This window comes from Ammospiza nelsoni, chromosome 17 (genome assembly GCF_027579445.1).
Source record: "Ammospiza nelsoni isolate bAmmNel1 chromosome 17, bAmmNel1.pri, whole genome shotgun sequence".
NCBI classification, from domain to species: Eukaryota; Metazoa; Chordata; class Aves; order Passeriformes; family Passerellidae; genus Ammospiza; species Ammospiza nelsoni.
The window spans coordinates 14571529-14588127 of NC_080649.1; the positions used below are offsets into that span (position 1 = coordinate 14571529).

Here is a 16599-nt window from a genome sequence, read left to right on the forward strand (position 1 = left end):
GGTGTCCCTGCCATGGCAGGGGTGGCACTGGGTGGGATTTCAGGTCCCTTCCCACCCAGATAATTCAGTGATTCTCTGACTGTAACCCGTGTATGAGTTACAGCCTGTACAGTGTGCTTGGGGAGGGTGAGTGTGCCAGGCCATGGAGGATTCAGTCTGGGATGTGCCCATGGGTGTTTTGTGCTGCTTTCCATCCTGGAGGGGAGCACAGGGAAGCAAACCCCGAAAATCCTGGATTTACACACTTAAAAATTCTGAATTTCTGAGCCTGGGCAGCCTCTGGAACCAAACAGCCCCATCACAGGAACACCTGGGTTTGCTGCAGGGAGCTTTGCCACAGCAGGCAAAAAAACATTCAGCATCTTAAAATGCCTCATCCTCACTGTGTGACCTCCTGGAGTGTTTGATTGGGTTGGGTTTGTGGGGTTTTTTTTTGGTTTTTTGGGTTTTTTTGGGTTTTTTGTTTGTTTGTTTGTTTTTTGGTTTGGTTTGTTTGGGGTTTTTTTGGTTGGTTGGGGGTTTTTTGGGGTTTTTTGGGGTTTTTTTTTTGTTTTTTTGTTTTTTTTTTTTTTTTTTTTTGGGGGGGTTTTTTTGGTTGGTTGGTTGGGGGGGTTTTTTTGGGTTTTTTCTTTTTGGGTTTTTTTGGTTGGTTGGTTGTTTGGTTTGGTTTTTTTTTCTTTTTTCTTTTTTCTTTTTTCTTTTTTTTTTTTTTTTTTTAATTTTTGTTCAGATCAGCTCCAAACCCTGGGAAGCTCCTGTCCCTGTTCTGCAGGACAGCAAGGGTGGCTCTGGGTGGCACTGGGCTCTGTCCCCAGGGTGGCTCCACCCAGGTGTGTGTGTTTTACCTGAGCAGCAGCCAGGCTCTAAACCTTTCCTTCTTTCTTGATTTAACCCAGCCTCCTGCCCCTGAGCCGTGTTTGGAAGGGTGAGAACAGGTTTCCCTTGTCATCAGAGGAACAGAAGCTACAAACAAAGGCTTGGAGGGTGGAGGAAGAGCCCTCTTGAAGTTCATTAAACAAATAAATGTTTAGAGCAGAGCATGGTGGCTGCTGAAGCCTTTGAGCACTTAGGGAGCGACAGGAAATGTGGAACACTTGAGACAAACAATTAAATTTGGATTAAAACCATCTCAGCGTAACTTATATTCCTGCTAATGTTTCCAAACCATCCTTGAAGTTGTTTGTTTAAATACATTTTTATGCTTCAGTGGCAACAATTGAGGGATAATTTGGAAATGTCACATTTGGCATTTGAGAACACACTTAAATAGCACAAACTGAGGCTCCTGCTGAGCAGGGAGGTGTTCCTGCCTCCAGATATCCATGGAGCTGCTGGGGTCAGGCCAGAAAGGTCCTGTACAGACCAGAAGAATTTCTGCCAGCAGGGAAAATCTCAGGTTTCTGTGGTTGAGATGACCCCAAGGTATTAAAGAATCTTTTTTCCCAGCCCTGCTACCAAGGAAGAAGTTGAGATTGCTCAGTTCTGCTTTCCAAGATTGTTTATTTTCTCTTATCTGTTCCATTCTCTCTCTGACCTGCTGAGATCTGTCCTGCAGGTTGGGTTGTGGCACAGCCCCTGCCCTTGGGGTGGTGTTGGCTTTTTATACTAAAAACTACTTGTACTTTATTTACAATAATTTTCCAATACCTATCACCTGTGTTAGACAGTCTGTCTCTACTCCAAAGCAATCCAGAAGTGTCACCATCACAGCAGAAGATGGAGGACAAGAAGAAGAAGAAGACGAAGATGAAGAAGACAAAGATGAAGAAGACGAAGAAGGAAACGAGAAGAAGAAAACAAGAAGAAAAAGAAAAGAAGAAGAAGAAGGACAGGACGTGCCCAGATTCCTCCATTTTGCCTCTTGAACTCCCATTCTAAAACCCCAAAATTCTACTTTTTCACCCTGTGACAAATTCACTGTCGTTCTACTCAAACTCTTGTGGCTTGTAAATCCTCACACAAAGCTGGGAATTGTTTCCATGGGCTAAAATCAAAGCCAAAGGTGTTTTTGGTATTTGTGACTCCATGCCAAGGTCTCTGAGCCCCCTGCCAGGGTCTTGACTCATCCAGGGCAGCCAGAGGAATGTCCTGGGATCCCACAGGAAAATACCCCAAAATTCCAGCTGTGAGTGCTGCAGGTGGAGGAGATCTCCACAGTTCACTCCAGGCCTGGCTGGGTCTGTTTGTCCTGGTTTCTCATGGCTGTGGGCAGGAAGGATGTGGTCCTCAGGCTTCTTTGGCTGCCAGCTCTTTGAAACACATTCTGGCTTTTTTTCCTGCTTCCCTGGTGAATTTGGAGTGTTTGAGGGAAAGTCTTCTCCTCTGCAGGCTCCTGATGAGTGGGGGGCATCTGGTCCTCAGCATCAGCTTTGGGCTGGTGCTGGCTCACAGCTGGCTTGGAGATCTCTTCCTCCCCCTTCCAAAAGGGGAAAAGAGGAGTTTGGTGGGGAGGGAATTCTCTGCTGCCCATTCTGTATTTGCATTTTCTACTCTGGTATTTCCTGCAGAAGGAGCCTGGGAGAGGCTTTGGGGCAAGACTGGGGGAGAAACTGCCCCAGGGAGGTGATGAACAGCAAAAGCTGTGGCAGGCTGAGAGCTTTTCTCTTGGATTCCTGGGAAAAGGAAGATTTGTTAGGCAAGAGGGTTTGTAAGCCAAGGATCTCTTCCTGGGAAGAGGATCTGTCTTCCCTTTGGTAATTTGCTCACTTAGCTCCTTCTCTGTCTTGGTTTGTGGGTGGTTTCTCTCCCATTCCTCTGCTTTTTAATACTTGCAGGTTTATCCTTACCATAATTTATTATGGTTTATTTATTATTTATTTGTTATTTTAAAATTTATTATTTATTTAATACTTGCAGGTTTATCCTTACCATAATTATTCCCCTGCTGAACACAGGGGAATATAAAATATAATTCTTCTAACTTAAATAGGAGCTCTGATTATTTCTTCTGTGGCAGGAAAAGATGAGAACAAACCAGGCTGGGGTTTCCTTTGTCTCCTGCTCAGGAAGGAGTCTGGATGTTGCGGTGCTGGAACCTGGGGATGAAGGGATGGAAGGGATGAAGGGATGGGAGGGCTGAGCTGATCTCTGGGCCAGATTAGGGAGAGATGTTGCAGAAAGCTTCTTCACCAGGCTTGCTTGTGGTGGACCTTTAAATAGAGACTGAGCAGGCTGGATCTGCCTGCTGAGCTCCTCCTGGAGCTTTGGGAAAGGCTGGGAGAGCAAAATCCTGGCAGCAGCCCTGGGTCAGCACTGCCATTTGTGAAATAAATAATGCAGCTCTTGCACTGCTCACTCACAATTGGCCAGGGCTGCTCCCTGCAATGAGATCCTCCCCTCGGGGGTGTTTTAAAGGTTACTTAATTAGGTGTAATTGCAGCAGAATAGAGACCTGCTTGGAGGTTCTGACTGCTCTGTGGAGTGCCAGCTCCTTCAGAAGTTTGGGAGGCAGATGCTGAGAGCAGGGCTGGGGCCAGGGCTCTCAGCCTCCCCTGGGCCTGGCTGTTTATGGTGATGAACCACAGCACTGGAGGGCTGGGAGGCTGTTCTGGCTTTGGGAATGCTGCAGCTGTGCTTCCCATCCCTGCAGCAGTGTGGGGAGCTGTTCTCACCCCGTCAGCAGCCAGCACAGGGCAGGGATGTGCTCTGAGCCCACAGAAATGCTGCATTAGCAGGGATCAGGCATTTCAGCTGATCCCACTGCAGCCCATGGGCTCAGGGAGTGGGGGAATCTGTCCTCTGTGGGACAGCTGTGTCTTTGGCACAGCCCCTTTGGTTTGGCTGCAGCAGTTCCAGCCTGTTTCCCAAAGGTGAAAAAAGGATACTCTGCCTTCTGTCATCAGCATTTAAAAATATTACACATTTTCCTTTGGTTTAGCCCTGGGAGGCAAGGTGGGCTTTCAGGGAGCTTTGGCTCATCCCTGGTGTTAAACACAGAGGGTGGAGGTGCTGCATCCACCTTTGTGTAACCATGAGAGGTTTTACACAGGGTGTTCCCACTCAGGTGGATTCCTGTGGGCCTGAGCAGAGAGGACAGCAGCTGCTGTGAGCCCTCCCTCCTTTGTAGTGCTAAAAATGCCTCACTTTGGCACTTCTGCTCGTCCTTCCCTCTGCCTGAGTTCAGGGATTGTCTCACAGTACAGAGATACAGGATGTTCAGAGCAGATCTGGGCTTCTGGCAGGCAGGGGAGAGTAATTAAAGTTACATGAGAAGTGCTTGGATTTTCATGTCCTGCCACAGCCAAGCAGGACACCAGGACCTTTTTCTTTTTTTCCTTTTTCCCTTTTTTCCTCTGTTTTCTTTTTCCCCATTTTTTTCCTTTTCCCCCCCTTTTTTCCCCCCTTTTTTCCCTTTTCCCCCCTTTTTTCCCCCTTTCCCCCTTCTTTCCCCCTTCTTTCCCCCTTCATTTCCCCACCTTTTCCCCCCCTTTTCTCCCCCTTTCCCCCCCTCCTTCTTTCCCCCTTTTTCCCCTTTTTTTTTTCCTTTTTTCCTTTACTCCTTTACTCCTTTTCCCTTTTTTCCTTTTCTCCTTTTCCCTCCCCATTTGCTTGGGTATTTTGAGATCTTTATCAGGAATATATCAGTACTCTTTCCTCCTCTTTCCCCCCTTTGGATTTGCCCCCAGACTGTGTAGATTAGAGCATCCCTGGGGGTTGATTTTATTCCCAGGGCAGGACGTGGAATCACCATCCCTGTGGGACCCCACATGATTTGATGCTCTGAGCTCCACCAGCTCTTCTTAGGGGTGCTGTGGCCACTAGAAATCTCCCACCCCCCTTTCCCCTCCAAATAATGTCTTTTTGAGATCTGTTTCAGCCCTGACCTGTGCCAGGATATGGGGGAAAGCTGCTGGCAGGCTCAGGGCTTGCAGGGAGTGTTGGCTGCCCAGAATTCCCTCAGGGATCCCACCTGAAACAAGCCCAGTGGATATTCTGTCCTGCTGAATCCATCTGGGGCGTGCTGCAGGCACGGAGCATCCCTGAGGATGGAGAGGAGAGGCCCAAAGCTTCCTTTTCCTTTTCTAAACAGGGAATTCACAGCTGGGGAATCCTTCACCTCCCTGGGAAACTTCCCGTGCCAAGGCTTTGTGTGTGAGCTGGAGTGTGGAGCTGTCACTGCTGGAGCTCAGGGTCATTTGCTGAGCTGAGCTCAGTGCACCAAAGCAAGGAAACTCTTTTTGTGCAGTGAGGGCCCCATGGCATGGCAGAGTGGGCAGCCTGGGGTGTGCCCAGGATGCAGGGCTGTGGGCTGGGGATGCTGCAGGGAGTCCCTGTGGTGCTGCTGAGGTGCCAGGGGACCTCCCCTCACTGTCCCCTCCTGCCCCATGTCCTTTTCCAGGAGGAATCCCCTGGTCTGGTCATGTCCCTGGCACAGGAGTGACCAGAGCCCCCTTGGCAGGTGCCACCCCCTGTCACAGACACATTTTATGAAAAATTCTTTTGCCAGGATTTCTTCTCCTGAGAATCTGAGAGGCCTCAGAAATGAAATATAAACAATAATTATTTGCTGCTGTGGGATGTGGCAGGTGAATCTTTGATTGATCTCATGTGAATTGTTTCTACTTGATGACCAATCCCAGCCCAGCTGTGTCAGGACTCTGGACAGTCACAAGATTTTATCATAATTCTTTTCCTTTCAAGCCTTCTGATGAAATCCTTTTTTTCTATTCTTTAGTGTAGTTTTTTTATATAATATATAATATATAATATATAATATATAATATATAATATATAATATATAATATATAATATGTTACATATTATACATTATAATATAATATAATATATAATATAATATAGATTATAGATTATATAGATTATATTATAATATATTATGAAAACTATTAATATATAATATATATTATATTAATAGTTTTTATATTATATATTATATATTATATATTATAATATACATAATAATATATAATACATTATTCATTTTAATATATAAATAATTTATAATATATAATAAATCTATAATATATAAATAATATATAAAACAAATATATTATTATAAAATAATTATAAAATAAATATATATTTATATATTATTTATAAATATATACTTATTTATATTTATATAAAATAATGATTATAAAATAAATATATTTATAAAATATATACATATAAATATAAAATAAATATATAATATATAATAGAATAATAATAGTCTTCTGAAACATGGAGTCAAGATTCTCATCTCTTCCCTGGTCCTGGGGACCCTCAAACACCCCCACAACCCCAGCTCTGCTCCTGCTGCTGTGTCTGTGCTCAGCTCCAGGCAGCCTGGCTGCCTTCAAGCAGTTTAAAGCTCTCACTTTCCAGCAGGATTTAAGTCAGCTACTTAACCCACCTCATCCTCTTTCACTCTTTAATGCTCTGTGTTTCAGCTGCTTGGGCTCCAGGCAGGGTTTGTGAGCAGCCACAGACACACACAGGAAGCAAACCCTTTATTTGAAGTATTTTTGCTGGCCAGAAGCAGGATTGTGGCTTCTGTCTCGTGGGTTGAGATCGGTGTTCAGTTTGGTGGAGTGTTCCTGTTTGGTGCTGTGCCATAGGAGAGTGCTGGGAGCTGCTGTGCTCAGGATTCAGCTGAAACCTCAAATCTGGGAGCTCAGAGCTGCTCACATTTACTGCAGGCACCTAAAGCAGTTTGAGCCTCAGTGCTGTGGTTTTCCCAGCTGCCCTGATGAGGTGCTGGGTTTAGCCCAGTCATCAAAATGAACAAATGAAGAAAACAATCCCAGGCTGCTCCCAGCCCTGCCCAGCCTGGCCTTGGGCACTGCCAGGGATCCAGGGGCAGCCACAGCTGCTCTGGGCACCCTGTGCCAGGGCCTGCCCACCCTCACAGGGAACAATTCCCAATTCCCAATATCCCATCCATCCCTGCCCTCTGGCAGTGGGAGCCATTCCCTGTGTCCTGTCCCTCCATCCCTTGTCCCCAGTCCCTCTGCAGCTCTCCTGGAGCCCCTTCAGGCCCTGGCAGGGGCTCTGAGGTGTCCCTGGAGCTTCTCCTCTCCAGGTGAGCACCCCCAGCTCTGCCAGCCTGGCTCCAGAGCAGAGGGGCTCCAGCTCCATTGCTGGGTGATGCTTGGTGAGGGGAGCAGTCCAGGCACAGCAAATATTCTTGTTTTCTGTCTGTGAGTTCTTTGGAGTGTCAGCAGCCACTCACCTCAGCCTGGGGTGGTTTCTCAACTGGTAATGGTGATTTTAAGCCTGGCCAGCAAATCCAGGCAGGTTTGGATCAGCACATACTGATCCAGCCTCTTCACTGTGTGCCTTTTGTTGTTTGCATCCATGATGTCGGTGTTGGGGAGGTTTCAGAACCATTTCCCCTCGCTTCCCCCTGCCCACAGCCCAATTTAAATTCCTTTTTATTGTTTCTCTTTTGCATAGAGCAGACATCTCCCTGTGTGTCCTGCTGAGGTCTGGGTGGGTGAGGTGCCCTCCTGTGCCATTGGCACCAGGGTTTGAAGCCCTCTGTGGTCCTGAGGAGCTGAAAACCACAGAAACTGTAATTTAGAGTGTGTCATGCTAATCCCTTATAGGCTAATCAAGTCTGATTAAATGTCACTTGCCCTTCTGTTATCTCTGTACACAGATAACAAATTAAGTGACAGCTTCATCCAGGCAGCTGCCAGATGCATTAACTGGAGCTGACACATTCCTACGAGTTGTTTTTATTAGTCTCAAATACCTTTGTTTAACATACAAGAAACCTGACTCAGCCAAGATGATGAGTGCCATGTGAGTTTAGGAGGTCTGTCTGCCAAAAAAGAGTGCTCTAGAAAACTGCAGAAGGTGTTTGTGTTGTCTTCTCCTGTTCACTGATTCTCAGGTGAGCTTGGAAAGAGCTCTGAGATCATTGAGCCCTGAGGCTGCCAGAGCTCCAGGAGAGCTTGGACAATGATCTCAGGGATGCCCAGGGTGGGATTGTTGGGGGTCTGTGCAGGGCTTGGACTGAATGATCCCTGTGGAACCCTTCCCACTCAGGATATTCTGATTCCATGTTTTATGGTCTCAGCCCTGTGGGTTCCTCATGCCAGCAGAATTTTAGCTGTTCCTGTGGGAATGTGGGCTGACCAAAGCACGTGGAGCCGTGGGTGAGCAGCTCTGAGTGTGCTGTAGATGTGATTTTCCTATAGAAACACATAGCTGGCTTTCAGAAAACCTAAAAGAGCTCAAACCACTCCCCAGTGGTGCTGCAGGGTGAGCAGGGCAGCTCTGAGCTCCATGGGCTGAGTCTCTGTGAGACCTGTGTGAAAGGAGAGCTTTGGTGATTCACCAGCTCCTTCCCCAGGAACAAACTGAATCCCCAAACTGAAACTGCACAAGTGCAGCCCTGGAGACTCCCTCCTGTGCATGAGGAAGAGGAGGAGGAGGAAGATGTGTGTGGCAGGTCAGGGCAGGTCTGCAGGATGGAGCTCACCTCTCTCACCTTACCAGCTCCCTCCCGGGATTGTTCCTCAGCTGCAAAAATAGACCTCAAAAGCTCTTAAAATGATGGATAAATGTCTGGTTGAGCTTGAGAAGCATCTGGTGTGAAGGATTTTCTGCTCATGGCAGAAGGAAGGAACCAAATGCACCTTTTGGAGACCCTTTGGGCCCTGTGGTTCTGCTCTTTTCCCATTCTCTTTGAACAGCTCAGAGCATCCTCAGAGTGCCCCTTGCTGCAGCACCCCATCCCAACCCTGGCTTGATGTGATTCCCCTCCCCCCCAGGCATTGTCTAATTGGGAAAATGTTTCAATTATATGGCCTAAATTTGTAACATGGAGCAGTTCATTATCACCAAATCCCCTTAATTGGGCCCTCCTACCAGGCAGCCTATTACAGAGTTTCCCAATTAAGACAGGACCTCTTTAAAACCCATAAAAATAAACAAATCCCTGGCAAAGCAGGTCCATGTTACAGGAGACACTGCCTGAAATGCAGCTTCAAGGCTAAACAATACTTTCAACACCAACCAAGTCCTAATTAACCCCTTTGTTCTGATTACTTATGTTCCCTTCAAGGAGAACAGGCCCAGTTTGGGGACAGCTCAAGAAATTCACTGTTATTTTCTCAAATCTTTCTGATAAAGAGAAAAAAGTTGGTTGCAAGGTGTTTCTGTGCTGGAAGCTGCTGTTTCCTGCAAGGATTCCATAGGTAACTCTGCTTTTTTTGGTTGCAGGTAAAGGACCTAACAAAATACCTGGATCCCAGTGGGTTGGGAGTTATCAGCTTTGAAGATTTCCATCGGGGCATCAGAGCCATCAGAAATGGAGGTGAGTTTCCTGCTGTGCTCTGAGTGAGGATGGGAACTGGCCAAATTTAACACCATGGATGAGCTGAGAAGATTGTTCAAAGAGAGGGAGAAGCTTGGGGAAAACCATCTAGGTTTGGTTTTCTGAGTTCCTGCTCTGTGCTGGGTGGAGGGGAAGGTGGAGAGGTTGGGGGCATTTAATAGGGGTTGAAAAAGGTGGTACAGCAGTTGTGGTGGTGGTTCCATGTTTTGTTGTTAATCAGGAAAGTTCCTTCCTACAAAGAAAAATCACTGGGAAATCATTTCCTTCTGGTTTGGTGTCTCTCACCTGTGTTTTTGGGAGTTCTTGCTGTGGTGGAGTGGCTGCCAATGCTGCTGGCTGTGACATCTTCCATCACTGGCACTGAGCATGGAATGGTTTGGGTTGGAAGGGCCTTAACACTCAACTCATACCATCCATGGGCAGGGCACTTTTCCACTGGAATGGGAATTACCATGCATTTACCAATTTATTGATGAATTTACCAATGCATTTATGACCTTCACTCCAACATGCTCAGATGGTTTTTAGCAATCAGCACATGAAACCAGATCTTTGAACTCCCTCGCTGGGGTCAGGATGACCTTCCAACAGGCCAGTGCCAATCCACACCTGGCTCCTGAGGGATTCCTGCAAGAGCTTCCAGAGCAGCAGCTTGGTGAAGTGTGAAGTATCTTTCTGGCTGGTTGCCATTTGAACCCCTTTGCTGCAGAAAAGGGGTTTTTTTTCAGTTGTTTTTTCAGTTTGGGATTTCTCTCAGAGTGTCAGAGGGTCATTTTGGGCCAGGCAGGGTGTGAGAAATCAGGGGATCTCCTTTCTGAGCAGCTGGAGTTCTGAATGTGCAAATGTGAATTATCATCCTTGCACAATAGTCAGCTCTGCTCAGAGATGCTTATCTGGGATTCCAGCCCTGCCCATGGAGTGTGCTGCAAGGGTGGCAAAGAACCATCCTTCCCATACCAACTGTGCTGTTCCAGGAGTAAAAACCCCTCAAAGCAAAGGTTTCTCCTGTTCTTCTGTCAGTTTTCCATCCTTCCTCCTCCCCAGTTCCACTCTCACTTTATTTATTAATTTATTTACTGCAAGGGTGGGCAGGCCCTGACACAGGGTGCCCAGAGCATGATTTGGGTTGGATGTCCCTGGATCCCTGGCAGTGCCCAAGGCCAGGTTGGACAGGGATTGGAGCAGCCAGGGGCAGTGGAAGGTGTTGGAGTTGGAATGGGATTCAAAAATTACCCAAAATGGCGTACGGGGTGCCCAAATGCTGCAAAAATGCAGCTGCAGAAAAGGTGATTGTGGGATTTGGACTCTCCAGACTCTGGGCTCTCTTACTTATAACCCTGGAAGCACAGAATATCCTGAGCTGGGAAGGACTGAGGGGAGCACCCAGTCCCACTCCTGCCCTGCTCAGAGCCCCCAACAATCCCACCCTGTGCATCCCTGGCAGTGCTGTCCAAACCCTTCGAGCTTTGAGCTCCCTTCCCACCCAAACCCCTCCAGGATGATTTGAGCTCAGGGCTGCAGTGTTTTATGGCAGCTCCCAAGTTTCCTGAGCAATTCCCAGCTGCCAGGAAGCAGGAGGAGCTGCAGCACACTATTAATTTGTAATAAATTGCCATTGGAGTAGAGCATTTGTGAAAGGCCAGGCTCGTGTTTCTCCTCAATAATTCATCACTTTGGTGTTGTGTTCTATTAATTGAATGGGAAAAGCAGATCCAGGCAAAGCTTTTAGGGGCTCTATTTATTAAATTTGAAAGAGATTGATATGTGTTTATTACAGTGGTTAGGAAGGGCTGATCTCTCTAACAACACATGGCATCAAATGGTTTTAAAAGAAGCCCAGGGCAGGGAGCAGAGCAGTTTCTTTTTTTCACAACTGAGCATTGCTCACATTGAAGGCACCTGAAGGATTTGCTGCTGTTTTTTAGACAGTCAATATTGATAATCCCTTTGTAACCAAAGCAGAGGTCATGCTGCTGCTGGGTGTGCCTTTTAACAAGGTTTGTTAATTAGCTGGGCCTATTTTTAGTCAAGGAATGCTCTGCTGGATTTCTTGGTGCTCTGAAATTCTTGGGTCAGTTATAGAAGAGAGAGCTGGTGTCAGCTTGGACCTTTTGGTGAAGTCCTCATCTTTTGGTGTCTGTGTTAATGGAGGGTTTATTTTTGAGGATGTCCCACTCTTCTCTGCCTCTCTTCTGTCTGGGAGGAGATTTCCTGGGATTTGCTTGGAGTCTGACAAACTGAAGGTGCAGTTACAAACCCAGCCAAATTTCCTCTGTCAGCTGCATTTCTCACAACTGCTTCATGTCCACTTGGCCTTTCCGTGCGGGATGCTGAGCTGTCTGTCTGTCCCTGTGCCAGGGCATGTCCCACTGCCCTCCAGCCTGGAGCAGGAGCCACTGAAGCCCTCACACAAAGCCCCAGGGCCACCTCTGCACTGCCCTGGGCCAGCTCTGTGTCTGTCTGGCCAGGTGATGCTGACTGAGAGGGACAGAGCAGAGGAATTGGGATTTGAGGCTTTAAGGAGAGATTTTAGCCACTCCTGGCTGTCTCCTGCCCTCCCACAGTGAGGGCTGGGTGAGAAAGCCTGGTTCACATGGATGTGGATTTTTGTAGGTTCTCATGGATATAAGTTTTTGTAGGTTCTCTTGAGTGTAGATTTTTTGTAGATTCTCATGGACGTAGGTTCTCATGGATGTAGATTTTTTTAGGTTCTCATGGGTGTAGTTCTTTGTAGGTTTTTACGGATGTAGTTTTTTGTAGGTTCTCGTGGGTGTAGTTTTTTGTAGGTTCTAATGGGTGTAGTTTTTGCAGGTTCTCATGGATGTCATTTTTTGGTAGGTTCTCATGGATGTAGTTTTTTGTAGGTTCTCTTGAGTGTAGATTTTGTAGGTTCTCATAGATGTAGTTTTTTGTAGGTGTTCATGAGTGTAGATTTTGTAGGTTCTCATGGATGTAGTTTTTGGTAGGTTCTCATGGATGTAGGGGTTTTTTTATGCCTGCAGTGTGGATGGCCAGGGAGTGCTTCCAGAGTAATTTACTAGTAAATATCCCAGTAAATTTGGGTAAATCACCCAAATACCAGTAAATCTAGAGGCTCTCCCTGCTCTGGGAGGTGCTGAGCCTGTGGCTCTCAGGTGCTGAGCTCTGTTCTCAGCCCTGGGGCTGTGGGGCAGGCTCAGCTCCCCATGGTCTCTGTTCCTGCTCGTGGCTGCTGGGTGCCCTTGTCCTTCCCTGCTGATTATTTATGTTCCCTTCAAGGAGAACAGACACAGTTTGGGGGCAGCTCAAGAAATTCCCTGTTATTTTTTCAATAAAGAGGAAAAAGTTGGTTGCAAGGCGTTTCTGTGCTGGAAGCTGCTGTTTCCTGCAAGGATTCCATAGGTAACTCTGCTTTTTTTGGTTGCAGGGAAAGGACTTAGATAGCCTTACAAAAAAGACTAAGCCATATAATAGGCCAAGAAACACAGTGTATTGTAATTAAGAAATAGTTGGCTTCTGATTGTGATGGTGTGAATTATAACATCTGTGTTGTCTCAGCCTTCTCATGAGACTAAAAATGGAATAAAAGTTTTTAAATGCCTCTCAGAATTTTAATTTTTTAAACTAAAATTTTAAAAATTAAAATTTTTAAAATTTAAAAAATAAAATTTAAAAAATAAAATTTATTTTTTAATTAAAATGTTTTAACATTTTTTTTAAATGGAATAAAAATTTTTAAAATGCCTCTCAGAATTTTTAAAATTTTTAAAATGCCCCATCTCTGGGTCAGGGGAAGGCTTAGTGTGACCGAGTCCCCTTGTCCTTCCCTGCTACTCAGGGAGTGGCTTGCCTGCTTTTCCAATCTATGCTATTATAAGCAGAAGAAAATTTTTTCTTAATTATAATACATTATAAGCATTTCTTGGTCTGGGTTTGGCTTGGTACACTATACTGTAAATGTCTTAAAGCTAATCATTTAAAATTGCTTGCTACAATGTATCTTTTATAGTTCTGTTTCTCTAAAGTATCTAGTTTTATTTGTAAGGTTATTTTTTGAAACTTGTTTCTAGTTCTATTTCTCTCTTAATAATGTCTGTCTTATTCTATGGCATTTCTAGGATAGTATTTTTTATTTCAGGGTTTGTATACAGATGTATGCTATGTGAGCTTTCTGTCAGGCTTTGAGAATTCTCTACAAATTAATTTCCCTCATTTCCTTTTTTTCCTTGAATGGAAAAAAAATATTTCCCACAACCATCAGTGAGATGGAAGGGAAAAGAAACAGAGGGAGCCAGAGTGAGTCCCTGCATCATCAGAGTGAGGAGGTCCAGCTCCTGGAGGATCTCCTCAGGGAGAAACAGGAACCAGGGATCACATCCCAGCCCCTTGGAAAGCTCAGCCTAGCAGGAAGGAGCCTGTTTGTGGGCAAGGAGCAGCCCTGGGATGGAGCAGTGACATTCCAGGGGGCTGGAATCACAAACTGAGGTGCCTGGAGCAAGGAGCAGCCCTGGGATGGGACAGTGAGCTCCCAGGGGCTGGAATCACAAACTGAGGTGCCTGGAGCAAGGAGCAGCTCTGCCCCTCTGGTCCTGGCTGCAGGAGCAGCTGGAGGAGGAGTTGTGGTGGCAAACAGGATCAGGCTTAGCTGGGCCAGGCACACAGCCAGGCCTGTGCTCACCCACAGAGCCCTTCCCTTGTCCAGGTATTGAAACCTTCAAAGCTTCAGACACACCTGGTGTTTCTGCAGGGGGCCTCTCTGAACATCTCTGTGCTCACACGGCAGCTCACAAGGGTGAGGAGCAAGTTGTGTCATGCACACGCATCCTAGGAGCTAAAACATCTGGAACATCTGCCTTGCAGGGAAGGGGCTGTGGGAGGTGCTCACAGGGCACTGCTGGAGGTGGCACCTTTAGGGACCCCTGTGCCAGGCAGGGAAAGGGGCACTCCTGGAGCTGCCAGCCTCACCCAGCCCCTCTGCCTTGGCTTCTGATCCCTGAACAAAGGGGCCCCTGTGCACTGAGAACAGACAGGGCATCCACGGAGGGATGGATGTGTCCAGGAGCTCAGGGAGGGCCCCAGGATGGAAATAATCACAGCTCTTTTTTAAATTATTGTTTATTTTCTAAATGCTTCAACTAAAAGCCCGTTGGATTTGGGGAGATGGAAAATCCAGCTCAAGAGCCAACACCCAAACCTGGAAACTCTAAGAGAGTTCCTGTTTGCAAGGAGAGAGACCTGGGAGACGCCTGGCAGTGCCAGCTTTGGAGGAGCTGGGTCACAAATCCGCTGTGCCAAGGGAAAGATACTCCATGGGCTGAGTAAGAGGAGCAGGAGGAGCACCTTCAGCTCCCCAGAGGCACTTCCAGAGGCTGGCTGGAGGGAAAAGCCTGGAGCTGGGAAGCTGGAGCAGGCATGGCAGGATGCTGAGGAGCAAATTCAGGGCTGGGGGTCAGGCTGTGGCTCTGCCTGGGTGGGAGCACCACACTGTTCCTAACTGGAACTGCAGAGCCTTTGTGGGGCTGCAGCTCTTCAGTCCCCATCCCAGGAGCATCCATGGGAGGATCTCAGGGGCATTCCCAGAGTTTCTGCTCTGTGATCTTGGAGCATCCCTGGGAAGATCTCAGGGGGCATTCCCAGGGTTTCTGCTCTCCAGTCCTGGAGCATCCCTGGGAGGATCTCAGGGGCATTCCCAGAGTTTCTGCTCTGTGATCTTGGAGCATCCCTGGGAGGATCTCAGGGGCATTCCCAGAGTTTCTGCTCTCTGATCCTGGAGCATCCCTGGGAGGATCTCGGGGGGTGTTCCCTGCTCCCCAAACCTTGGGAAGATCCCTGGGAGGATCTCAGGGGGCATTCCCAGGGTTTCTGCAGCCCTGTCCAGAAAGGTTGGTGAGCTCCTGGCAGCTGAGTGTCAGCTGGGAATTTCCTGAGAGGAAAGGCCACATGCAGCCCTTCTCTGAATAAAGGATGTGAGTGTTGTACCTTGTGGGAAAAACAGTAAAGGTAAGAAGAGGCAGAACCCAATCCATCAATTTTTAGGCATTTTTCAAATAACACACAGATGAAACTGAAAGGAAATCCCCCTGTTTTAATCAGAAGCCCTGAGCTTCTCACCTTTACTGTTGTTCCCACAATACCTTAAAGGCTTAGAGCCAGGAGGGAGCTGCACATCAGCTCCCAAACCCAGATCCACAGAGCTTTCCCACGTGCATGCTGTGTGCCACATTCCCTGCTCCCACTGCCCTGGCTGTGCCTCGGGCTGTGACAGTGCTCAGATGTCACCTCAGAGCCCAGTGTGCCCAGAAGCCTCTCAGAGGCACTGCAGGCAGCACGTGGTGGCACAGGCTGGCTGCCCTGGTGACCTGGATCCTGCTGGCTCCTGGGAGCATTCCAGGGTGTGGGATACCCAGTAAGGTAACCCCTGTTTGCTTTGTGTGGAGGTTTTTCCCCCCTCTGTAGGATCTGCATTGCAGATGGGTTTTGCTACGCAAAAGGAAAGCTTTCCTTGCCCAGGGATAATTGCAGAAGCCCAAGCTTGCATTCCCCTCCACTCCCCATCCTGCAGTTATTTCTGTCTGTGGCCATCCTCAGCACCCTCTGCCCCTCCTGGCTGCTGCAGGTGCAGTGGGTTTGCAACAGGGGGTGCCCAGGCCCAGGTGAATATTGCAGCTTTTGCTTTTGGGGAGGAAAGCCTTGCCCAGGGCTCAGCAGATGGAAGCAGAGCCCGTGTGCCCGTTTGACTAAACTCAGGGAGTAGCTGGCACCGCTCTGAGCACTTCCTACGTTCCCCTGGGATCTGCTGATCCCTGGATTCGTGCAGCACTGCTGCAGTGGAGACCTCCCTGCTGCTCCTGCTGCTCCTAACCCTGGCTGAAGCAGCATCCACAGGGACACAGCTCCTTGGATGGCTGAAGGTAGGACAGATGCCTCTTTGTGTACAGCTGGCGTGCAGGGAACAGGGGGTGCTGTGAATGGGAAATCAAGATTGATTCATGAGCGAGAATAAAACCCAAATTGCTCTCATTATGTCTTCTGCTGTTTTATTTTTGCCTTTGCATCTTGCTGTGCTCTGGCAGATCCATATGGATGTGCTATACATACTGCTGGTGGGGATAAGGGCTTTAGGAAGATGAGTGTTAATTCTGTCCCTGAAAGGAGTGGAGATTTAAATGGCTCTTTAAAATTTATATGGATACTTGAAAAAAATATAATCCCTGTGCTGTTCTTGGGAGCTGGGGATTGTGCTCATCTCTGTGGTGCAGGAGGAGGATTGTAGCACCAGGATTGTGCTGGTCAGGTTTGGGGTCCATGTGCTTGTCTGTGCCCCCTTCTGCCAG

General features: G+C 47.4%; 1 protein-coding gene across 2 annotated transcripts in view; it reads left to right on the forward strand.

Moving 5' to 3' along the window:
- The window catches only part of RAB11FIP3 (RAB11 family interacting protein 3), an 80902-nt gene that overhangs the window by 12742 nt on the left and 51561 nt on the right, over positions 1-16599 (forward strand). For both annotated transcript variants that reach the window (XM_059484445.1, XM_059484446.1), the window contains exon 2: positions 9172-9265. In XM_059484445.1, the coding sequence (XP_059340428.1) occupies positions 9172-9265 (94 nt within the window). The remainder of the gene's footprint in view (positions 1-9171; positions 9266-16599) is intronic.